This window comes from Rhinolophus ferrumequinum, chromosome 9 (genome assembly GCF_004115265.2).
Source record: "Rhinolophus ferrumequinum isolate MPI-CBG mRhiFer1 chromosome 9, mRhiFer1_v1.p, whole genome shotgun sequence".
NCBI lineage: Eukaryota > Metazoa > Chordata > Mammalia > Chiroptera > Rhinolophidae > Rhinolophus > Rhinolophus ferrumequinum.
In genome coordinates this window covers 14,622,837-14,647,055 of record NC_046292.1, presented here as the reverse complement: position 1 = coordinate 14,647,055, position 24,219 = coordinate 14,622,837, and the positions used below count along the sequence as shown (strand labels likewise).

Genomic DNA, 24,219 nt, shown 5'->3' with positions numbered 1-24,219 from the left:
CGCCACCTTCTGAACCATCCCCAGAAGTGCCTGGGCCAAGCTCGCTCAACTTCTTCCCTCATTACTGCTTCATACTAACTGTAGCCCTGATGCATGCTGAGGAGGATCCAGGCCAAGGCTTAATGCTAAGCAGGAAATCAGAGGTCCCCAAAGGGTGGAGTGGGCCCAGAGTGAGCAGGTGGTGCTCCAGGAGTCTGTCCTAGAACCCCAGCAGTTGTCATCTTCCTGCCCTGAACTTAACCTTGTTCTGCCAGCCCTCCTCAGCATGTCCTCTCTGGCCCCATAGTACCAGCAACACTGCAAAGCTTCATTAGGCACACTTGCAGGAGCTCACACCCACTGAATCAGGACCTGCGTTGGGATCGGGCCACTTGTGCTCTTAGAAGTTTGCGAAGCCCTGGGTTGGGGTGTCTTTCCCACCCACGGCTGGGGGGGAGCTTGTAGGAGGGAGAACTTGACAGAGAAGGACTGAATAGAAGTAGTGCCCTATCCTACTTCCCCTCTGCCTTTTCACAGAAGCAGGGGATGGAATGAGGGTGACGCATGTCCTGCTATTCCCTCTTAATTCTCATCTCTTGGTTGGAGTGAGATTCTTCGTGAGGAAACATAGCCACGGCCCCAGCCCCAGCCCCCGCGGGACTGAACACTCAGGGGCCTGCATGTTTCAGATCTTCCAGAGGCGGATGTAAGGGTTGCTGAAGGCCCCAGATCTTTTCCTTAATGAAATGCAGTGCCTGTGGCTGGGAAAATAAGAGGGAGAGGTGGAACGACAGTCACTTGTTAAGCACACAGCAGGTACTCAATAAATATGTTGAATAAATGAATACAAGTCTTGCGTCCTCCCTAAGTCCTGTCTGTGAAGTGGGCCTGGAGGACCAGTTGGCCTTGGAGGGGCCTGTCACCTTGACCCACTGATTCTAAATAGTTGATGAAAAGGAAGTTTGTCTCTACCCCTCTTTGGCCTTAGTTTCCCTAGTTGTTAGAGTCAGGGGGTGAGATCCAGAGGTCTCAAATATCCCCTGTAACAATGTTCTGTGTGACTCAGCCACCAAGTACCCTCCTCGCCCACTGTACCCACAGCTCTGGCCTTGTAGACACACTGCCTGTTTCCTCCATCTAGGGCTGCCCTTGGAGGGGACCCCGGTGGAGAACAGAGTAAGGTGTGTGACACAAGCAGGACTCCCCTCAATGGGGAGTGGAGCCCAGGAGCCACAAGTGTCAGCGGCGCTGCTACTGCTGCTCTGGTCAAGTCCTTTCCCCATTGTGGGCCTCAGAGGTCAGACTAAGGTGATGTCTGCGACCCCTTCCTGCCTGGGTTTTCCACGCTTGTCCGGTCCCAACTTCTGCCTTCCCTCTATTTCTTTAGAGCGTGGCCGGAGGCTTGCCTTTCCCCCCCCCCCCCTTTCCCGGTCAGGTCGGAAGTGGGGAGCGAGCTGCTCCGTCTAGGGAGGATGAACCATAACTGCCAACCGACTGGGCAATGTTACCGCAGCGGGTCCTCTGCAAGGACGCGCATCAACCGCCTGTGTGCGGTGGACGTGCTGCCCGGACACGGCCTCCTTGCCCAGCTAACCTCGCGCTCCCTTTACTTTCTCCCCGCCCCTGCAGACACGCCGAGCCCATGGGGGTGGGGGGCTAGGGCGTGTCCCCCATTTGCCCCAGAAGTTGTCCCTCTCCCCTTGGAGCATGGGCCTCATCGCTGGGTGCTCGCCAGGGCCCTGCCACAGTCCAGCTGTGTAACCTTGAGTCAGCCCTTGTCCTCTTCGGTTCTCAGTTTCCCCACCTGTAAGACGGGGGCACAGAGCGCCCGCCCCCGGGACCTGTTGTGAGGAGCGGCAGTGGGGGGGGGGCCTCCGCCGCTCCCGCGCCCGCGGCTCGAGCTCCGCAGTGAGAGGGGAGCGGCGCCGGGAGGGAGTGCTCGGCGGTCACGTGACGCCCCCCTCCCCGAACTGCGGCGGCGGCGGCGGCGGCGGCGGCGGCGGCGGCGAACGCGGAGCCGCGTCTGAGCAGAGCTGCAGCGGCTGCCGCGGGCACCGGACCGCCGAGCCCAGGACGCCCCCAGCCCAGGCCCGCGGGTGAGTGCGCCCCTCCCGGGGTGCGGCCCTGGGAAAGGGAAGGCGTGGAGGTGCCCGGGGCTCCCCTTGGCTGGCAGCCAAGACCCTTCGCGGGCGGGTGGGGTGAACGGGCGGGGACCCGGTTCGCGAGGGTCGGCGGAGAGGGGCGCAGGCTGGGCTTCGCCGCCGCTAGAGGCGGGGAGAGAGGGGCCAGGCCTGGGCTGAACCGGCCGAGCCCCCCGCCTACGGGGGTGGCGCCTGGCCGCAGCTGAGGGGGCTCGGGTCGCACCCCACGGCGTGGGTGGGGGTTTCGCCTTCCGCGCTCCCTGAGGAGGGGCGCCTTAGGTTCAGAGCAGGGAACGTGGAGAAGTGGGCGCGTTCCCTCTATCCCTGCGGAGGGGCCTGAACACCCCCCGGAGGAGGCGCTCGGGTCCTCAGTGGAGGGAAGTGGGGGTCCTCAGGTCCAACCACCCAGAGCCGACAGGGCAGTGGTGTCCTTGCTTCTTCAGGGGCAGAGCGTTTCTCGCGCTTCCTGGCCCCGACCCACAGCAGAGCAGGCAACACGCGTCACGAAATCAGGCGCCCCCTCGTCGCTTCCCCTGGCTCCGCAGCATCTGAAGACTCGCTGGGAATCCACAGGGCGGTTCTCACGCCCCACAGGCGCTCTGGTGCCCGTCGTGGGGCGCCCGAGCTTGGGGAAGATATCTTGTGTGTGCACGAGCACGCACACATTAGCTCAAGAGGCGAGCGTCCTCCCTCCACAGTCTTTAGACCCCGACCTGTGTGTGACCCCGGAGCCTTTGGGGTCATACCACGGGCCTGGGGGTGGAATGAAGGAGGACACCCCACCCCTCACACATGGCACATTGGCACCTGCCCCGTGCTTCATTCCCCTCCCTCAACAAAGTCAGAGGCCAGCAGGAAGGGGGCACGGAGAGAAGCGGGATCAGGACAGAGAAGAGAAAGGCGGAGGGAAGATGAAGTAAGGAGGGTTCACTTCCTCCCAGGAGGGAGCTGGGTCCCAGGCTCCTAGCCCACCCTGCCACAGGACAGTTGTCCCTCCTTCACCAGGGTGACAGAGGGGAGAAAGTGGGAATGGAGGGCAGCCCTGAGTTTCGTAGCCAATGAGAAGAAAGGAACATCGATCAAAGGTGCCCCTGAAAGGGCATCTAGGCCTGGCACAGGAGCTGAGTGGGGAGGTGGTGGCCATGCCCAGCGGGCCCCAGGGGTTCCCCTCCCCCACTCCTCTATCTGAACCTTAGCCTTGCTCTGAACCCCCCTGGCAGTTGGAGGGTCTGGGGGAAAGGGAGGGGTGCCTAATGGCCTTGGAAAGAATTCCAGGGTAATGATTAATCCTTAAGTGACGTGAGCGCCTTCCCCCTTCACAGCAATGTTTCAAGGGCAGGGGCTGACTCCATTGCACAGATGAGGAAACTGAGGCTCAGAAAGACTAAATAAATTGCCTAAGGTCACAGAGTTGCCTTCTGCGTGTGGTAGCGTTGGTTCTCTGACTCCTGATCAAGGTGGGTCTCCACAGCAGTGGAGTGGAGGAAGGGTCAGTGACAGAGTGGAGTGATCCACAGTGGACCTACTCCCCTGTGCTGCTGGGGGGTGAGGGTGCATCTGAATGGAGGTGGGGAAGCTGGGTCAGGTTCAGGAGAACCCCTCCACCTTTCCTCAGGGTCTAGACCTCAGACCTTCTCCCTCTCTGGGAGCCCCATGTTTGCTTTGCCACCCCCTTCCCACAGCCATGATGGAGTTCCCACCCTGGGACCTTCCTAGCTCACAACCTTCCTTGGGTAAAGCCCTCTCTGCCCAGGATGTCTGCCTGGCAGGGGTCTCAGCGCGTGCTTCTCCTGGCTCTACCCATCAACCCCCTAGGAGACAAGAAGGATTCTTGTTCGGCCTCTTGATATGCAGAGGGTCTCCTTTTGGCTTGGGGGGGTCTCTGCTACTTGGGCCTCAGCCCCCCGCAAAATCTGCACAGGCCTGGGGTCAGGAAGCCCTGAGATCCTGCTCTCTACCTCCCTCTCACCTGGCCCTGCTCCCTGCCCAGCTGTCACATTCCGAGCCAGGAGGCCCTTTGAGGACTCCTGGGGCAGGTCTGTCTTCCATGCCACCTGTCTGTCTACGGAAGCCTTTGTCTTGGCTGTCAGAAGCTGCTACGCAGCCTCACATGCTGCACAAACACCGAGACCCTCACACAGCCAGACACAGACGCAAACACGGTTTGACTCACAAATACCCCAAGATCCAGACACAGGAACCCCTGGGCACACCCAGGCCAAGACCGCCGCCTCTGACTCCTGAGTGATAACTACAAACATCAAGACACACCATTCCGATGTGTACACACAGATTGCAGGTGGTTGTCAGCAAGAAGAGCTCCCTCTGAAGCCCTTATCTGGCTGATATCTGCTTCCTTTATCTTCTCCCGGGCACACACACGATACATACACAAGAAAGGAGCACAAGAAAGCCTCATGCCCTTAAACATGAACTTGGCAGATATTCGCATGCACCCACCCACACCCAGGCCACCATGGGTACACGCATGCGTGCATTACATCTGCTTCCTGCGTGGGGGATGTGAACTCATCACCCCGAGAGGAGGTGGCAGAATCCCTTCTGACCACCCCCAAGAACATCTCACTTTCCTTCTTTTCTGCCTCACGTGGACCCAGCTTGGGTAAGAACACTGGGGAGCTGCCTGGTGTTTTCCCCTCAATGGACCTCCTCTCACCCCCCACCACATGCACCTGCCAGGTTGCCAGAGGAGCCTCTCCCTCGGGCTCCCCCATTGATGCCCCTGAAGGTGCCACTCCACAGGCCCCTCCAAGACAGAACACCCCCAGCTCAACCTCAAGCAGCCCTGGGCTTCCGTTTCCTTTGCCACTTTTGCCAGGAGGCCTTGCTGAGTCCTGGTTTCTGCTTTGCCCTCCAGCAAGGCTGGGGGCCAGCTGGTGTGAAGGGAGGGCAAACCTCGAGTTCTCTTCTGCTTAGCTCCTCGCCTGGCAGAATCTCTGCAGGCTGGGCCCTGACCCTATGGCTGGACCTCTGGCACTGCTGGGAAGCAGCTGCTGAAAGGTGCTTCTGTAGGCTCAGATAAGTCTGCAGGACAGATTGATGCTAGTTGGGGTCCAGTGGGGGCTCTGGGCTTTGACATTCTCACCTGGGCACTCACACTAGGCTTGCTAGAGCGTTGGTTTCGAGTCCAGGCCTGGTCCTGCCCTTACTGGCTGTGTGGCCTGGGCAAATTATTTCCCCTCTCTGGGCCCATCTCTAGCTCTGGGAGGCAGTTCAGCCGGCCTAGGGAATGTGAGGTGGGAGGTGGCAGCCTTGTGCCAATGAGGAAAGGAAGTTTGGGTCTGCTGGGCAGCATAGGGCAAGAGGGGGCCCTTGGCTAAGTACTTCCAGCAGATTGAAAACTCTGGGTCTACACTAGGTCAAGCAGGGGTTGCCAGTCTGGGATTTCCTGGGGCAGCCACCCTGGGGTCCCCAGGGTGGACCTGAGAGCAAGGGTCTGCAGCTGTAGTTTACATCTATGGGCATTTTTATGCCCCCAGATCTGCTCTATTTTTAGGGCTGACGACTAGTGCTTGCAGGATGTGACTCAGAGAGCAGAAAGGGAGAAGCAGAGGGGTGCTGGTGGGGAGACAGACCAAGACAGGGGTGTCCTACTGAGATACACCCTTCCCAATTGGAAGAAAGGAGCCAAACCTGTGATGCTTGTGCTATGTGCTGGCACAATGGTAGGACCTCATTTGCACACTTGCTAAGCGATTATCGAGCATGTAATATGTGTCCCAGGAACACAGAGGATCTGGGTGTGGCATCCTTTGGTCCCTACCACAGCCCAGTGTGGTTCTACTGTGGCCACATCTCAGATGAGGAGGAAAAGCTCAAAGAGGTGAAGTAATCTGCCCACTCAGTTAATAAATACCTCTGCCAGCGTGGGGCCACCCTCCCTTGGGCCCTCTTTTGGAAGAAGAAGACCTGAGTTCAAATTCTGGCTTTGGCCCTTACTAGCTGCATAGATACTTCATATCTCTGGGCCTCTGTTTCTTTATCTGTAAAGTGGGGATCACCCACTTCACGCCCCTGATGGGATTGTTTCAAGGGTTAAGAAGACTAATGTAGGCAAATACCCAGGGCCATGCCCAGCTCCTCATGGGCATTTGTTGTGGACTAAGATGAGATGGGCGGAGAGTTGTCAGGAATCCAAGTCTGGTCTCTGCTGTGTGACTTTGAACAAGTCACTTGCACTCTCTGTGCCTCATTTCCTTCTCCACAGACAGAGATGACGAGCCCTGTTTGCCTGCCCACCTGCGAGTGTTTGTGCAGGTCAGGCATGAGGGTTGGAGGCTCCTATGAAAAACACAGAGCTGCACTCAAAGATATGAGTGCACAGAAAGGAAAACAAACACCAGAAAAATATTTTTTAAAAAACTTCAAATATTTTATTACAGCAAGAAAAAATAAGCGTTTTCTTCAATGTTTTGGGGTTGTAGGCAATTTTTCCATAACTTCACATTTCCAAGGCACTTGGCATTGCTATCATCACGTGAGATGGGTAGTTTTACCCATAAGGAGTCAGTGCCTAGCACACAGTAGGTGGTCAATCAATGGTAATGGTGGCTATTAGTGGAATTATGAGTTGCATCGGGAAAGGAGGAATGAAGGTGTTTCTGGGAGTGTGACCAGCTGCAACGTGAGAGGTGGGGATCAGGACACCCGTCTGGCTTCACTGGAAGGTGTGTGTAGTGTTGACTTGGGATCAGTTGTTAAGGGCCTTGAATACCAGGCTAAAGAGTTTGCATTTCCCTGAAAGCCAGTGGAGAAATCATTAGAGGAACTGGCTGAGCTCTCTCTGTGGGCAGGCTTTGGGTACATGGCCGGCTCATTCATATCTAGGAATGAGCAAGTAACCTGGCACAGTTCTCTGCTGTCCGCCTGCTGTGTCAGTGTGGCTCCATTGGCTGTTTCCATGGGTCTCATTTTCCCTGTGTATGCAAAGGAGACGGCTCCAGCGTCTTCCATCCTAGGAGCAGGTGAAAGGACGTGGCCCCCACCCATCAGGGAATGACGGGGCTGGAGATGAGGAGACCCGTGTTCTCCCCACCTCACGAGCTGGGTGACCTCGGGAAAGTCAGTGACCTCTTTGAGCCTCCCTTTCATCTGTGCAATGGGTGGATGCGGCTTCTGCCTTGCAGTGTGGCTCCAGTGAGAGCAAGCTAGGACCGTGTTATGTGATCCTCAGGTGTGTTGTATCGTTAGTGGAATTATGCTGTTTCTTGCAATTACCTGTTCCTCAGGATCCCGAGAATTTGGGGATGCCGGGATTTGGGGAGACCGTGGGTAAGGACAGATTCTTGAGCCAGCCGAGAGGCCATGTGACCTTCTCAAGGCTGCAGGAGCCACATGCCTGCTGCAGTCAGGCTGTTGGGGGAAGTGGAGGGTGAGGCATGTGGGTCTCGCCCTCTGTCCTGCTCCCGAGTTCTCAGCCTCAAGTCTGCGACGGAAAGACACCCCCACCCCCAGCTCAGAGGACAGCCCTCTCTAAGGCCCCCCTCTTCTGAGTTAGGGCTTTGGAGGTGAGGTGGAGGTGGCCTGTGGAGTTGACCTTGGAAAGTCCTCTCTGCTTGCAAACTCAGTGCCAGAGCTGCTGGGGCAGCCCTGATTCCTCCGTTCTCAAAAGTAGGACATGTCATCGACCTGCGAGGGGCTGCCAGAACGAGGCCCAGGCTGTCGGTGGGCAAGCCTCCCCTTCTGCTGCCTCTTCCCGACCTCGGAGGTTCCGAGACAGGCCACCCACCCCTCGCAAACTGCCGCAGGCCCTCGTGCTGGCCCGAGCAACAGGCAGTGGAGGCCCTGGGCTGAAGGCTCTGGGTAGGTGGGCTCCAGCCTTGCACTATGCGCCACCTGCCTCCACCTGAGATGTGGGAGCTTTCCAGGTGTCGTTACAGGCCCTCCCTCAGGACTTCAAGCCCCCAGAAACAGGGCTGGAAAGAGCCCCTGGAGCAGAGCCCTCACCGGTGCCACTCACCAGGCAGGCCCCTAGACCTCCCTGGCTACAGAGGTGTGCCCCTCCGCAATCCTGTGGGGGGCAGAGGACCTGTGCTCTGGGACCTGTCCCCTGCCCTTGCTCGCATGCTACACTGTTGGGATCTGCCCTGTGTCAGCCACGGTGGGAATTGGCTGGCTGAGGGATTCCAGAAGGGTTCTGCAGGGGAGAAGCAGAATGGAGGCTGATGGCACGCAGGTGCGGGGCATGAATTGAGCACTTAACAGTATGCTGGGCCCTATGCTAAGCACTTTTCACAGATCTATCTCATTTAATCCTCAGAGCAACCGTTACCAGCTTCCCCAAGGTCACCCAGCTGGTATGTGGCTGGAGCAGAGATTGAATTAAGGGCTGTCTGACTCCACTTTCAATCACTTCGTGTACTGCATCCAGAATTAGATGGGCAGGGGAGGGCACAATAGAGAGAAATGGGCTGTGCCCTAGGGAGTGGGAGCAGTTCTGGCAGGGGCAGCTCACACTCTAGAGCTGTCCCCACACCTTCAGGACAGGACCCTGAACCCCTAGCTTCTCCACCCTCCCTTTTCCCTTCCCCATGGCCTGTGCAGGGGGCTCAGTGCCCTGGACTAGGTTGAGGGAACAGGATGAATGGGGAGATTTGTTTGTAGAGGTTCCCGGCGAAGTCCAATCTCACAGTCCCCGGCTTCTCCCGGCCCCCTCTGTCTGCATGAACTCCCAGCTCGGAAAACGAGAAATCCTTGGCATCAGAGCTGGAGAGAAGCCCATGGAGATCAGCTGGTCCAACCCCCTCGTTTTACAGCTAATAATTATTATGATTACGCCTGATGGTAGCAATTCACTAAGGGCTTTCACATCTGGGTCGCCTCTGATCTGCACCAGAGCCCTCGGGGCCGGCAGAACTCGTATGGCAGTTATTTTCCTCCTCACTTTGAGGCTGAGGAAACTGAGGCTCAGAGAGACAAAGAAATGGGCCTCAGGCACACATCTGGCCTTGGTCCTGGGCTTCAAACCCAGATCTCTCTACGCTCATCCCCCATCCTGGGCCCCCCCGAGGAGCCCAGAGCAGTGGCTCAGGACTGCATCCTGCATGAGGATGCCGGGGGGCTGGTTCTGAGAGGTCAGCATGGGAACAGAAGGTATCAGGTGGCACTCTGGGACTCCCAGCGATGCCCGCCTTTCTCCCTGTTGTTGGGACCCAGTCCCCTTCTCCATGATGAGAGTGATAGACTGAGGGGCAGACCTGTTCTCCGGAGCCGCCCCACCCGATATGCCCATGGGAACCAGGCTGCCCCAGAAAAAGCAGACGGAGGAGGCGCATTGGAGAGCCCTCATTGTACAGAGAAGCAAACGGGGGGGGGGGCCCAGAGGGCGAGGGACCTGCCCACAGTCACGGTGGGCGAGCCAGAGGAAGAGCTGCGTCTAGAAACCTGGGTCCCCTGACTCGGCATGGCTGTGCTAGCACGTGTCAGTAACAGTCGTAAAGCCAGTCCCCACTTATTGGGTGCCTACTCTGTGCCAGCGATGGGCCCTTCACACTGAACCCTAAGAACATGCTAGGAGGCAGGTACTATTACCATTCCCATCCCCTTTACAGATGCAGAAACTGAGGCTTGGAGAGGTTCTGAAAATGGCCCAAAGTCACAAACCAGGAAGTGACAGAGGCTTGGATTTAAACACACATCCATCTAACTCTAAACCCATGCTACTGTCAACCCCTATATGTAGGAGAATAGGAATAAAATGGGTTTTAGTGTTCTTTTTGTTTCTGGCCAACCTGAGACATCATTGATTCGTTGAACGTTTACGGTGTGCTGAGGGGATCAGGGAGCTGACCTGGAACCAGAGGCCAGGGGCTTGAGGGTCAGAGGTTAGGCGGGAGGTGGGTCTCCAGACATTCCTAAACTCTCTGCCCCCACCAAAGATGGCTGCCCCTCCCCCTCCTTCTGTCCCCAACACAACCCCAGACAGCATTTGCGGCCTCTTTCTCTGCCCCTCGGACTTACCCATGGAGTATGGTGTGACCTGATTTGTCCTTGTGGGAAATGGGGCAGGACTCTGCAGGGGCTCCTGGATTTTGTACACCCCAAAGAAGATCCTGCCGACAACAGCCGTAGCAACCACCTCCCTGCAAGCCCTTTGTGGGCACAAGGCGCTGTGCCAAGTCTTCTCCCTACGGGTATCACCTCGTTAATACTCTCTATCACTCTGAGCTAAGAGCCAGTATACTGCCATTTTCCAGATGTGGGAACTGAGGCTGCGAGTCACACAGCCCAGGATTGGGCTGGAACCCCACTCTGTCTGGCTCTCACACCTGTGCCCTTACCCCGTGGCTCACTCTGCCCTGCTCTGTGTCCAGATTCTGTGCCCAGGCTGTGTGGTTATGCATTTAGAATCCTGGTTCCTGGAAGGTAGGGCTTCAGCCAGGCAGCAAGTACTTAGTAAGCACCCATCATGTGCTTTGTGAAGCTAAAGCTTGTGAGGATGGGGAGATAGGGGCTCCTCTGTGCGGGCTGTGGGGCCTCATGCATCCACCCCCCCTGAGCCGTGCGGTGGAAGAGGCCTCCAAGGATGTCAGTGTGGAGGAGGGCAGTGTGGGCTCTTTGAAGGGCTTTCTCCTCAGCAGCAGCGTCCCTGCGGGTGACTCAGAGCAGAGTGAAGACCTCAGAGGGTCGTTACAGTCACTTGTACTTCCACTGACCCTTGGACAAGCCACAGAGCCCATCAGGGCCTCAGTTTCCTGGTCTGCACTGGGGATGATAACAGCACCCAATTTACAGGGTGGTCATGAGAACTGAACCAACGAGAGTGCTTGGCACAGTGCCTAAGGAACAGATAGCTTCTCTGGTGCATGTGTGATGGGAGATGAGGTCTTGCGCATCAGAAGAGCTGGGTCTGCTGTTTGCAAGCTTCAGTTTCCCCATCAGCCATGGCTGACATATAACACTTGCGTGATCTGCCTCGCTGGGCTGTCGTGGGGATCACAGAGGTCCCAGGGCGCGTAGGTGCGGCTCCGTGATCTGCACACGGAGCGAACGGCTCCCGGACGGAGAGGAGGCGGCGGGAACACGGTGGGCGGTGGCACAGGTGCCGTCATTGTGGCGCCCAGGTGTGTGCCATTGTGTCCAGGAAGAGGAGCGGCAGTTCACACCAGGGAGAAGGGAGAGGGCAGGCTTCGGGGACCGCCTCCGCACAAGGGGAGGAGTGAGGAGTGCGGGGGTGGGGAGCGCGCAGCCGGGAAATACAGCGTGCTACCTACCTTTGGGCGCCCTCGGGGTCCCCACCCTCCCCAGGAGAGACGCCCTGGCGCTGTCCCTGGTCCTGGAGCCCGCCCGCCCCTCGCACTGCAATTCCTGTGGTGGTCGTTGGAGGGCGCCCGGGACCGCGGCGGACTCCCGTTTCAGAACAATTATTTAATTAATTTATTTATTTTCAGGAAAGCACAGGGAGTTCATTGAAATGAAAATACACACTTGAGAGGGAAGTGCAGGCGAACTCAGAGATTGAGTCCCAGAACAAGTTTTGAAAGAGCATTCATTTTCCTGTAATGGCATTCCTAGATAATAAGCCTACTTACACACCTAACTTCAAAAACCAAACAAAATACTGCCCTAAAATAAGTAAAAGCCCTCTACTTCCATAGATAAATATTCTGGCATGGTCACACCACAAGACCTAATGAAGTAAACAAGTGTGTGCGCGCGTGTGTAGGTTTAGATTTAAGGACAGAAAAATCGCATCGCTATTTCTGACTTCTGGTTTTGAATGGCTCCAGTAGTTGCATCTTTGGAAGACTCAGTATGTATTAAAGCCACACTAAAAAATTCTCATATGTAAATCAGACTTATGTCTAGGATGAGATCAACGGGCTTTTCACCCACAGAAATATCTGGGGTGGGTATTTGATACACAGCAAGTCTTCCTTGGGTGGGACTCTCCCCTGCATAGCTTTCCTAGCCCCTACCCACTAAATGACAATGGTGATCCCCAGTGATTGAAAACAACCCTAATGCTTTCTGTGGCGCAGAGCCACCCAGGTTGAGAACCGCTGCCAAGGTGGGGGCCTTGTTGGGATGAAGAGGGTTCACAGAATCCTGGGCTGGCTGGCTGAGTGGGAGGGTGGCACCTGAAGGAATTGTCAGGGAATCCCGTCTGCCACCTTACTGATGGACCAGCAGAAGCCCAACATGCGAAGGGATTGGAAACATGAGTGACCAGCAGAACTGGGGCCCAAAACCCAGGTCCCCTGCCCCTGGGGCAGGGCTCTGTCAGCCCAGCTGCCCTGAGTGGAGCTCTGGGCATCAAGCAGTCTCCTTCCAGCTCAGCCTACCTGTCCCTGAAAATGGGTGGGGAGGACTGTGCCCTTAGCAGGGGAGTAGGGGGAGGAGGCTGACTGGATTCCAGCCTATAATGTGTCCGAGGGGCTTTGGATCCCTCTCCGTGGGGATGCACCAGTTACACACCCCTCAACCCCCAAAGAGCCATCCTTTCTTTTAGCTGGGCTGTGCGTGTGTGTGTGCGCATGTGATAAGGGCATGTGGGCCCTTGATTTCTGTGCATGAATCTGTTGTGGGTGGCATGTGTTCACATGTGTGTACAAAGCCAGTGATAGTCAGTGAGCACACAGTGATTTGGGACCTGTGGATGTGAACTTGATTTGACCTTTGCATGTGGGTTTGCAATGTAGGGGCTGATGAGTATGTCTGCATGCATTTGATTTGATATGATCTCTGTAGGCACGAGTTAGATGTCTCTGTGCAAAGTACAAGGCAAGTGCATGTTTGACCTGGTGAGGTTCCTGTGCAGGTGGGCACACAGGTCCACCACAGACCTTGCCTGACTTGTTCATGCTCTGTCGCTAGTGCCCGAATAGTGTCAGGCACGCAGTAGGTGCTCAGTACATGCATGACTGAAGGGAGAAAAACACGCTGTCATGTGTGTCTGTGTTTCCAGAAGGGTTTTGCTTTCAAGGACCCTAGAGGCACATGGTCCATATGGTGACCAGAGTCACATCCTTAGGCGTGGGGGCCTCCGTGGAGGCATTTATTCTGGCCATTTTGGCTAGGTCAGATTGTCCTGATCCCTGATGGCGATACTTTGAGTAGGCAGGGGTCTCAGGAAACCACTGAATGTGGTAGGGGTCTTAGAGCCAGGACAGGGGTGGCTGGGTCGGTAACCTCACTGGGTATGTGCTTGGGGAGAGAGTGTGGGCCAAGCCACATCCACTCCTCTCTCCCTTCCCAGGGCCTGGGGACCCTCCAGGACACTCCTTCTCCAGGAGCTCAGGGTTCGCAGAATCTTGGATTGGGTAGGTGTGGCTGGGTTAGAAAGGCAATGGGTTAAGAATAATGATGCTTCAAGCCTATGGAATTCTCTGAAGGCAAATGCATTTTTCCATTATTTTGTCTCTAACCCAGCAAGGTGAGAGTGGATATTTAACAGATGAGTAAACTGAGGTTCTGGGAGGAAAACTGATTAATGCAGAGCCACACAGGAGGCTGCAGGCCAGGCAGGAAGCCCAGGGCCACCCTGTCTCCTGCCCAGGAGGCCCCAGGCAGATATCCTGAATGGGAATGACTGTGGGGGGGGCAGGGGTGGAAGGTTGCTGGGGACTCCTGGCAAGAATTGACCCCACTTACCCCACCTGGAGCCTAGGCCTGAGATCTTCCCAGGAGTCTGCCCTTCTTTGTACACTTACATTTCCCTGGGTTGGGAAGGGGGAGCTGGAGGCAGGTGGTGGGTGGAACTCACAGAGCTCAACCCAGGATGAACTTGGAAAGGGAACTCTGGAACACTCCACCCCTGTACCCTTCCCTCCTCCCTAACACAGTCTAGCACCTGTTTGAACTTGGGTGCAAATGTAGGAGGCCCCGTAGAGGGTGCTTCCTCTAGAAGGAGGTTCTGGCCCCTGTAGGCCATCCTGGCTCGGGTTTCTAGGTGAGAGGTTGGAGGGAAAGGAAGAAGGGCACTCTATGCCACCTCAAAGTTGGCAATGACCTCCCAGTGCCAGTCGGCAAGCAGGGCTCTGTGCTGACTTCCTGGTCACAGGGCCAGTGAAGGCTGGATGTCTGACAGTAGGCATATAATGTGTTTGAGGTCACACAGCTAAGGAATGTCAGAGCCTGGTCGGCGCCTACGTCCATACTAAACTGCCTGTTTGTGTGTCTGTGTTGTGGGTTGCTCCACATCCCACACATAGATCTGCCCCATTCTTTCCAACAGCAGCATGGTACTGCATGGTATAAATGGAGCTTAATTTATTTGCCAGATTCCCTTTGGCTGGCCATTAATTTGTTGTGGAGCTCTTACTATAAATCTTTGCTAACTCTACAAAAAATCGGGATTTCATATAGTTCAGCCTGATGCAAAGAATGCTGCAGCAAGTGTTTTGTTTAACAAACACATGATATTCAAATACTATTCTCAATGCTTTACAAGTATTAACTTAGTTAAATCTTGGCAAAACCCTTTGACCCCTTCATCAACCCCACTTTGCAGATGAAGAAACTGAGGCACTGAAAGATTAAGTGACTTGCCCAACCAAGGTCACACAGCTGACAAGTGGGAGAGCTGGGATTTGAACCCTGGCGGGGGGGTTCACAAGGATGAGGATATAAGCATGTGCCTTCCTGTCCCTTGTCCTTGCCATTCATCTTCAGGCTCACGTGCCATGATGCAGAGGCTAAATTCTTGGAAGTGGCCTTGCAGGTTAAGAAGGTACATTTAAATTCTGCTGTTGCCCAAGGGACCAGGAGCTGGTCAAGGAGCTGTCCTGTGCATCCCTAGCTGAGAGAACGTGACCTCCACCCCCACCCCACCCCCAGCTCTTGCCAGTAAGGCAGCTGCAGCTGGTCTGAGCCCAAGAGTCGGGAGCCTACACTGGGCTCTTTGTCTTCACTGGGAACCCTGCAGCCCCCTATGGCCTTTCTCAAGGGCCCACTGTCCCAACACCAGCAGGTCCTCCCAGGGGCCAGGCCGGGCTGGGAAACTTGGCACATTGGAGGCCCCTTGGCCACCCTGCCAAGTGGACATGCAGAGCCGACTTAGGAATCATTTTCACTGACAAGACAGACGGGCAAGGCTGAGGCCATGTCCAGGGGGATGCGGCAGCCTGGATGTGGCAGGAGCCCTGGCACTGCGCATACCCGCCATGGCCCAGGCCCAGCTCCTGGTCCTCCCCTCCCTCCAGCTCTCTGCCCCCCCCACCACTCAGGAGGGAAAGACTTCCTCCCTCCTCCAGCCAACCTCAGTGCTCCCAAGGCTCGCCCCTCAGAGCCCTATAGGACTGCCCTGTGAAGAGTGGGCTTCCCACACTGCCCTGGGGTGGTCCCTCCTCTCAGGAATCTGCCCTGGCTCTAGAGCACCCTGCCCAGAGGGAGCCAGACCCTCCTCTGAGAACCAAACCAAGGGAGTAGTTGTACAGGTAAGGAAATCACACTTGCCCTGCCTGGACTCTGAACTCTGCAAAGGGCTCTGGTGTGCTCCTCCGCCCACCAGACTGTGGAGAAGAGAAGGGGTCCAGGGTGGGGGCAGAGAGGGGGCTGGGGGTGGAACCCCCCGCAAGAGAGAGGTTATTGCTGTGAGCCAGGGTCTCAGTTTCTTCGTCTGAAATGGAGAAACTGCTGCCCCATTTACCCGTGCCTGGGTGAGGCAAACTGGAGCCCTGTATCCAGCCCAATCACTTCCCAGGGGAAGATGGCACTCACTGCGCCCTGGCCCAGGGCCCAGGTGGAATAGTTCCTGAAAGGCTTCTGAAGCATCCCTGCCACCCTATCCTTAAGCCCTGGGTTGTGCTCTTCCTCTCTCGTCTCCCCACTGTGTCTGTTCCCTCCCTACAGTCCTTTTAAACAGAACACCCGGTAGAAAACCTCAAGGCCCCAGGGACTTCTCTGGGTGCAGGGCAGTGGGGAGTAATCCCTCTCTCTTGGAGGGGCAGAATGGGCATTCGGGGAGGGATGGGTGAGTCCTGGGGGCAGGGCCGGTGTCCCGCATTTCCTGACATATCTCTACGTGGGGCAGGAGAGACAGCGTCCGTGGGGTGGACTGGACTGAGCTCTGGATGAGCTGGGTGCAGAGGACGGGGCTCAGAGTGTTTGTTCAGTGAATGTGTGGCCCGCTCTAGGCCTCAGCCCTGTGTTGCTGAGTGAGGGAACCCAGGCTGGATGAATTAAGAAGAGAGTGGAGCATCTCCATTTCCGCCCGTTTGCTCCTCCTCTTCACCCGGGGAAGGCAGTATGTGCGTGGGGGGCGGGGGGTAGAGGGGTAGCGGCGGGGGAACTCCTGGGAGAGGGGGTAAGAGTGGGCCATAGAAGGACTATTGGAGACTCTATTCCTTCTTTTACTCACTCATTTGCCTGAAGAGCAGAGTTTTTGACCCATAGTGCAGGACTCTTATAGCTGGTATGGAGCATTTACTGTGCCAGGCCTGGCTGAGTACTCTGCATGCCTTAACTCAGGCCATTACCATAAGGGCCCTGGGGTAGAGGGGATTAATCCCATTTTACAGATAAGAACTTCGAGGTACCTACAGGGTGGGAAGGGACCTGCCCACAGTGCAGACCATTTGACCCTGGATTCCAAGTTCTTGGTCCGACCTGCTGTGAACTCCCGCCTCGTGATGACGGTGACAGTTCCACCGACAGCTATGGCTTTAGGGAGATAGAAGAGGGTGCCGCCCTTAGAAGAGGGTCCGCAGCCGGGTGCGCCCCGGGTCTGGGAGTGGAGGGTCAGTCTCGTCTTACCGCCAGCGCCCCACCGCCACCCGCCGCACCCCATGTCGCCTCCGCGGAGGCCACGCCCGGCCCTGCCCTCGAAGTCCCAGCTGGGAAAGTCCAACGAAGCCCCCGCCCCCGGGCGGAGGGCGGCGCGAACAAGCGGCCCTTTCTGCCCGCGGCTGCCCGCGGAAGCTGGACTGCAGCCTGCGGAGGCGCGGACAATCCCGGGGCTTGTGGCCGGGGGCGGGGCAGCCCTAGTTGCCAAGGTGACCCGGGCACGGGGAAGGCGGCTCCGGCTCGCCACCCGCCAGATGGGCAGGCAGGCGGCGGCGGCGGCACCATGACCTGCCGGAAGCGCAGCTTCACCTTCGGGGCCTATGGAGGGTAGGTGCGCCGGGTGGGGGCGCCCGCGTGCGCACGCGAGGGTGCGCCGTGGGAGCGCGAGCGTGTGCACGTGTGCGCGTGCGCCCGCCTGTGTCCCGGCTTGGGTTGGGGAGATTCTGTACAGTAGTTGTGGATTTGTGCTTGTGTGTGAGGCGAGCGGTCTGATACCAGGGCGTAGCGTGCCGTGTTGGTCAGTGTGTGTGTGTGTGTTCTTGTGTGCTGCTGTTGGATGTCCATGTACACGTGTGGGGTCGTGAACGCAAGGGTGGGCATTTCTGTGTTTGTGTCCCAAGTGGGTGGCAGTGCTTATGCACGGCTACTGTGTGGACAGGAAGCTGGGCCTGTGTGTGTGTGTGTGTGTGTGTGTGTGTGTGTGCGCGCGCGCACGTGCACTCCTGGGTGCACGTATAGTAAGGATGGGAAGAAGTAAATCAGGGGAGGCCCTGAAGGAGCCCCCGCTTGGCCTCTGAAACTACTGGGCCCCTGCACTGAGGTTTTGGAAGAAGGGACCCAAGAAGCTATGTCAGGTGGCAGGTTCCGCCAACCTCCACCTCCCCGCACCTGGGCTGCCCCTATCTCAGGCCCCCTGGCTCTTAGGGTCCCCTTCCTCCCAGGGCTGCTGGCTGCTTGGTCCTGGAGACCTGGGGGGAAGTAGGCAGAGAGGTGGCTGGCCCATCTCTGGGTCACTATCCTTCCTGACCCCAAGTACCCATCTCAGAGGGTTGCAGAGCTGTGCTGGGGGAATTCTTGCCTTGAGCAGGAATTTGGTAAATGGGAGGGAAATCTGGGTAGACAGACGGGTCAGAGCCCCTTCCCTGGCTGGCCATGTAGTTGGCATAACCTTCACCAGGCCCTGCCTCCCTATAGTAAGAGGGACACACACCTTTGGGGTACAGAGCAATTGGGGCTCACACATGTAATGCTGCTGGTGTAGACTAGGTGCCCTTTGAGCTGTGGGGTGGTTTCCAAGGTGCCTCCCCTCTCTGGATGTCCAACCTCCAAGGGGACCGGGGCAGAGGGGTTGGGTGGGCTGCCTTCTCTGTCTGGGGCCTCACTAGCCATCAGGTGAAGAAAGGACCTTGGGTTGAGCCCTGAGATTCCTGGTCAGCTGACACCAGAGGCAGCCCCGGGAGTGGCCTGGGTTGTGTTGTGTGACCTTGGGCAAGTCCTGGCCACTCTGGCCTCACTTTCTCCATCTGCAGCATCCACATTAGCTTATTCCTGGGAGCTCCCAGCCCTGCGCTCCCTCCCTCCCCCAGGTGACGCCCCCAAGCTGGCAGAATGTGGATTGGGGCCCCTTCCATATTTTCCTCTGGCTTCTTCGTGGGAGCCAAGAGTTGTTTGTTGTCCCAACAGCTGCTGAGCCCCTTGGCCCCTGCTGGGCAAGATGGTGGAGCCCTCTCCCGCCCTCCCCAACCCCAAGGTGCCCTCAGAGGGGGTTCGAGGGAGGATCTGAGAGGGGGCACTGCCCACACACTCTCTGAAACAGGATCTGAAGGGATTGGGGGATACAAAGCCTAGGGGTGGTCCCTGAACCCTGGGGGCTTGAGCTCTTCTCTGGCTCTGCTTTGGGGGCAGGGTGCGTGTGTGTTGTGAATGGGACAGGAGAGGAAGGCCCTTGTGGCTCTCCTCCTCCCTGATTCCCAGGCTTTCGTCCCCTGGTGGCTGTGAGTGAGCTCCAGCTCCAGGACCAAGGCAGGCTGCGGGGGAAGTCGGGGAGGTGTTCTTCCTAAATATCCACACCCTTCAGTCCTGTCTGGAAACACTCTAAGCTGGCCCCAGCCATACCCCACATCCTTGCTCTGACCCCAAACTGTCGTGGTCACCGTCCCACTCCACATGTTCTAGGATCTCCCACACTGACCCCCACGCCTGCTGCCACCTCATCTCCTGATCCAGGCCCCTGCCCCTCTACCTCGTGTCCCCAATGCTGCCTCTTTTCCCTTATTCCTTCACCTTACACCTTCCCATCTGACACTGGGGCCCCTGTAGCGTATTGGGGTTGGTGACAATGCATCTGGCACTTCCTCCAGGCCCCTCTGGGAGGGCAGGGGTGAGTGGGGTTGGCCTGACGTGCTGGGCACGGTTGGGTAAGAAGGGGCTGCCCCCTAACCTACTACCCCTCTTGCTGTGTTTCAGGGTGGACAAGTCCTTCGCCCCTCGCCGGAGTGTGTGGTAAGTACTGGGGGCCCTCAGGAGGGGCTGGGCTGCTTGGCTAGATCCTGGGGACACTCTCAAACCATTACCACGCCTTACAATGCCAGACCAGACCCCACCAACCCTCCCGCCATCCTCTCCAGGCGATGGGGCGGGCAGGCCCTCTACTAGTTCTGCCTCCATCTAGTCTCCCCTACGGTTCTTTCTAGAGCTCCACCTGGCAGTCAGGCAAATCTGATTCAATGTCAGCTCTGCCACTGCCTGTGTGACCTTCAGCAATTCACTAACCTCTCTGAAACTCAGTGTTTTCACCTATGAAATGGAGATTAAAATGCCTATTTAACAGAGTGTAAAGTTGTAAAAAAAAAAAACCCCTAAAACAGGGCCTGGCGTATCATAGGCCCTCACTGACAGCGTTTCCTTCCTTTTTCTCTCCTCTATTCCTTCCCACTTCACGGTGGCTCCTGGCTGGGCTGGGGGAGCCCTTAGCCATTTTGCTGACCCCCAAACTCTCTAGTCCTGCTCCACACGTGGCCTTCAGCACCCTCTCCTCTAGCCCATTTCCTAAGTGTGGGGCTGCCTTCTCTTTGGAGGAGAGAAGGAAGCAGCTGTGTCTGCAGCTTCCCCAACACAGAGAGCAGTGGGTGGAGGTGCAGCCGCACCTCGGGATTCACAGCTCCCCTTGGGCCCCAGCAGGCGGGCACCTCCCAGCTTCCCTGGCACCAGCATCACATGGGCCCGGCTGGCTGCTCCTGCTATCACTTCAACTCCAGCAGGACAGCCCCCAGTGGCTCTGGCTCCTGCTTCCTGCCCCTGCTGAGGCCTTCCCAGGGTCCCCAGCCCTGCAGTGCCCCCCAGCTGTTGGATAACTCTACCTGGCACTATTGCACGACCTGCTGGCAGAGTCCCCTGGAAGCCACACATGGGGTGGGAGGCACATGGGGTGCCCAGGCTGAGCTCCAGGGCCTGCCCTTTTATTTTCCTTTGATGCTCTCTGTGTAACCTGGGGCCAGGTACTCTCCCTCTCTGGGCTTAGGAGTGCTGCTCTGCTCAGTCAATTTGAGCCTCAACTATGTGCAAGACTGTGCTAAGCCCAGAGCAGGGCTAGGGTGAGGGGAGATAAAGATGGCTGTGAGGAAGTCTCCCTCCTTTCCTTCAAGGAGTTCAATAACAGTATCCCAACAACTGCCACTTAATAAGCACCTACTGTGTACGAGGTACTATTAGGTGGTTGAACTGGATCATCTCACATAATCTTTACTGCATCCCCGAGTTAGGGACTGTTATCTCTGTTTATAGATGAAAACAATAATTTACGGACGGGGGAAGTGACTTGCCCAAGGTCACTCAGCTAGTCAGTGGCAGAGCTGGGATTTGAATCTTAGTCTTCCAGATTCTGCAGAGCCCAGAGTCTTCCCCACTCTGTCCCAGGGCCTCCAGGCCACAGCACGGGTCTGAGGGAATGCACTTGAGGGAAGACTTGAAAATGGAGGGGTGATCTAGAAAGCCCACTCTAGGGAGCCCTGAAAGAGGAGTCAGAGATGAGGGTCCAGGACTGATAGTAACTAGTCTGCTGTGAGATGTTGGGCAAGTCCCTTCCCCTCTCTGGGCTTCAGTTGACATACCTGTAATAGTGTAAGATTATGGAATCACCAGGACTTGCTTATTACCCACAATGCCTTGCCTCACACCCTCCTTGTTAGAGCTGCTGTCCAAGATGCTAACCCCTATGCCTTCCCTTCCACCCTCATCCCTGGAAGCCAATTGCTGTGCCTGGCATATAATCAGTGTAAAATGAAGGTCATTTTGGCTATTAATTATGCTTTCCTGGCATTCAAGGCCTGTCTCCACCCCCCTTTCTAGTCTGGGCCTAACTTCTCCTGTACCCCTCATTTCTGATCAATGGGAATATGGCCCTCGTGAGCACCACCTTCATGCTTTTGCTCACATTGTCCCCTCCCCCTGATATGCTCTCCCTTTCCATTTCCACAAGCCCTTGCCACACCTCCAGCCCACCTTTGTCACTGTTGAGTGTTTTCTTTCCTGATTCCCCCCACACACCCTATCTCTCTCCTTAGCAGACCTCCCCTCCTGTTTGTCATGCCTGTAGAGTACACATTAGTGCTCTTTCCTGGGTAGTGGAAACAGCATGGCCTTTGGAGCCTGACAGATAGGTATTTGAATTTGCATAACCCACATACTAGTGGTGTGACCTTGGGCAGGTCACTTCCCCTCTCTGTGCCCCACTGATGCTCAATGAGTATTTGTTGAATTGGATCTTCCAGTAAGTTAATCTCAGTTGAGATGAACATGTCCACATAACACTGCAGTGTGAGGCAAGCTCGGAGGTCCGTGAAGGCAGAGATCACTTGAGTTACTTTTCACTTAGATCCACTTTCTAGCATGAGTTCCATTAAAGCTGGGCTGTACTCTCCTTACCTGTTCTCCACACAGTCTTGCACAGCTACCTGAACCCAGTAAATGCTTAATGAATGTTTGTGAAATTGAGTTGAATGTGTCTGGAGAGTGGAACAGGTGACACTTTGTCAAGTAGGTTGGGAGGGCTTCCTGGAGGAGGTGTGGTTCCCCCACCCATTTAAAAAAAATAGTTAAGAGATTGGGATTTCGACCAGGGGAGCGGTGAGGGCTAGTAGAGACCAGATATAATCAGGGCTGGATTCCCCTGCTCCCTGCCCCTTGTCAGCAAGTTATCTGCAGTGGAGGAGCTCAGAACAAGTGTGCAAGTGTCAGAGGAGTGAGGCCCTGTAGGAGGATTAAGAGCCAGGGGGACAGTGGATGACTTTGGTTCTGTAGCCCTAATGGGGGATGGACATTTAAGGTGGCTCCAAATGGTGAGGGGAGGAAGGAGGTGGAGCAGTGCCAGGGTGGGAGATGGCAAGGTGCAGTTGTGCAGGGAAGGGGGGTTCTGGAAATACCCTGAGAAGAGGAGACTCAACTTTGACCTTGAAGCTAGCAGCCTGGGAGGAGGAGGCTGGACCCAGCAAGGATCAAGTGCCGGCAGTGTGCTGGGCGTTTTACTGTGGTCATCTCATTAAGTTGTGATGACAGTCCTGCAAGTTGGCCTTACTGTCCCCATTTTAGAGGCCCAAAGCAGGACTGAAAGCAGTGAAGGCTCTGGCCCAAAGTCACAGAGCTGGCACGGGCTGGATTTGAAACCAGATTGTTTTCCTGCCAAGAAAGGGAACTTGGCCAGAGACGGGGAAGCCATGGGAGTGAGGGAAGTGCTGGCTATGGAGTGGCGGGGGTGGGGGAGGTGACCCCCAAATATCTCCAAAACAGGGGTCACAGCCCAGCTCCATTTGTCCCACCAAGAAGGCCCACCTAGTCGCTGAGATATCTACCCTTGCCAGTAATGGCACCAGGTGCTCCCATATAGGAAGCATTTCCTGGGTCCCAGGCTCTGGGCCAGACACTTCATCTGAAGTATTTCATTCCATCCTCTACCAGCTTTACAAAGTAGAGACAATTACCGTCTCCCTCCCCTCATTTTACAGATGAGGAAACTGAGACTCAAGGGTACACAGTTCATGCGTGGCGAACCAAGACTGGCAGAGTGGTCAACCTGAGCCCGTAGCTTTAACCCTCACGCTCCTGGATGCTGCCCGTGCCAAGCAGGGGGGTTGGGTGGGCAGCCCCTGTCCTCAGGTGGTTTCTCTCTGAAATCACTGAGCCAGAGGCCCTGGGGGGTCTGTGCGCCGCTGCAGGAAGCGCAAGGCTGGCCTCATTAGTGGCTCTGAAATGCCAGGCAGGCACAGCCCGCTGGGCCTCCTCATCTATTATGCATGTAGTGGGCAGGCCCCCGGCAGGCAGCTGGCAGAGCACAGGAGGGCAGAGCTAGCAGCTGCTTCTTGAGCCCATACCTGCCACCATAGCTCTGGGCAGGCATCCCCCAAGGTGAATGCCAAGGCAGCTCCTGCCTCATCCCCCTGGCCCAGCTGGGGTAAAGGGGTCCCACTGGGGACCGAGGCAGGGATGCTGGTCCTCAGCTCATGACCCTGCCTGTCCCAGCAGCCACTTCTGAGAGAGGCTGGGAGCTTCATGGAGCTGGGGGGTCCCTTGGCACTAGGGTGGGTAGAGGCAGGCTGAGTTAGAATCTTAAGCGCACAGGCTCCTGGCTGCACAGACCTCAGAGTGACAGAGTCGTGGTCATTTATTCATCATTCATTCATTCATTCATTCAGCCACAAGTAAATATTGAGCACCTACTGTATGCCTGCCACACTCAGTTCTAGGGACTGTAGGTTCCGCAGAAAATGAGACAGGCCCATTCCCTATCTTCAGAGACCTTGGCCAGTTCTTCACCTCTTTGAACCTCGATTTCTTCATCTCCAAAATGGAAGAGTAGTGAAGATGGTATGTAAATAGGCAAGAAAACAAACTGTGATGGTTGTGCTGAATTTAAAAGCAAGAGCTGGTCTCTAACTAGAGCTTACTGCATGTTGGGCTGTGTTCCAGAGAGCACTTTCTATATATTGATGGATTTAATCCTCTAACTACCTCATATGACAGGTCCTGTTATTGTCTCTGGTTAGACTGAGGAAACTGAGGCATAGAAGGGTTAAGTAACCTGTTCAAGGGCTCTTGGCAAGGCTGAGATTTGAACAAAAGTAGCCGGGCTTCCGTTTGCACATCACCCTGTGCTACATGGCTGGAGGATGATGGAGGGATTCCTGGAAGGCCTTTCTGAGGAGGTAGCATTTGAACCAAAACCTGAAGAATAAGAGGAGCCAGGTGTGGGAACAGTTAGCAGGGTTAAGGGGGCAGTCCTGACCGAGGGAACAGCAAGTGCAAAGGCCCTGAGGCAGGAACAAGCTTAGTGTATTCTGGGAATAGGGAGGAGGCCAGTGTG

General features: G+C 56.3%; 1 protein-coding gene across 7 annotated transcripts in view; it reads left to right on the top strand.

Moving 5' to 3' along the window:
* Window positions 1-1,957: 1,957 nt before the first annotated feature.
* The window catches only part of RAP1GAP (RAP1 GTPase activating protein), a 63,892-nt gene continuing 41,630 nt past the window's right edge, over window positions 1,958-24,219 (top strand). For 2 of the 7 annotated variants that reach the window (XM_033115414.1, XM_033115413.1), the window contains exons 1-2: window positions 17,072-17,192; window positions 19,332-19,367. In XM_033115414.1, coding sequence (XP_032971305.1) covers window positions 17,149-17,192; window positions 19,332-19,367 — 80 coding nt within the window. In that variant the 5' untranslated portion in view covers window positions 17,072-17,148. Of the gene's footprint in view, window positions 2,076-17,062; window positions 17,193-19,331; window positions 19,368-24,219 lie in introns of those variants that run through there. The other 5 variants (XM_033115416.1, XM_033115415.1, XM_033115410.1 and 2 more) reach the window with 5 other exon arrangements.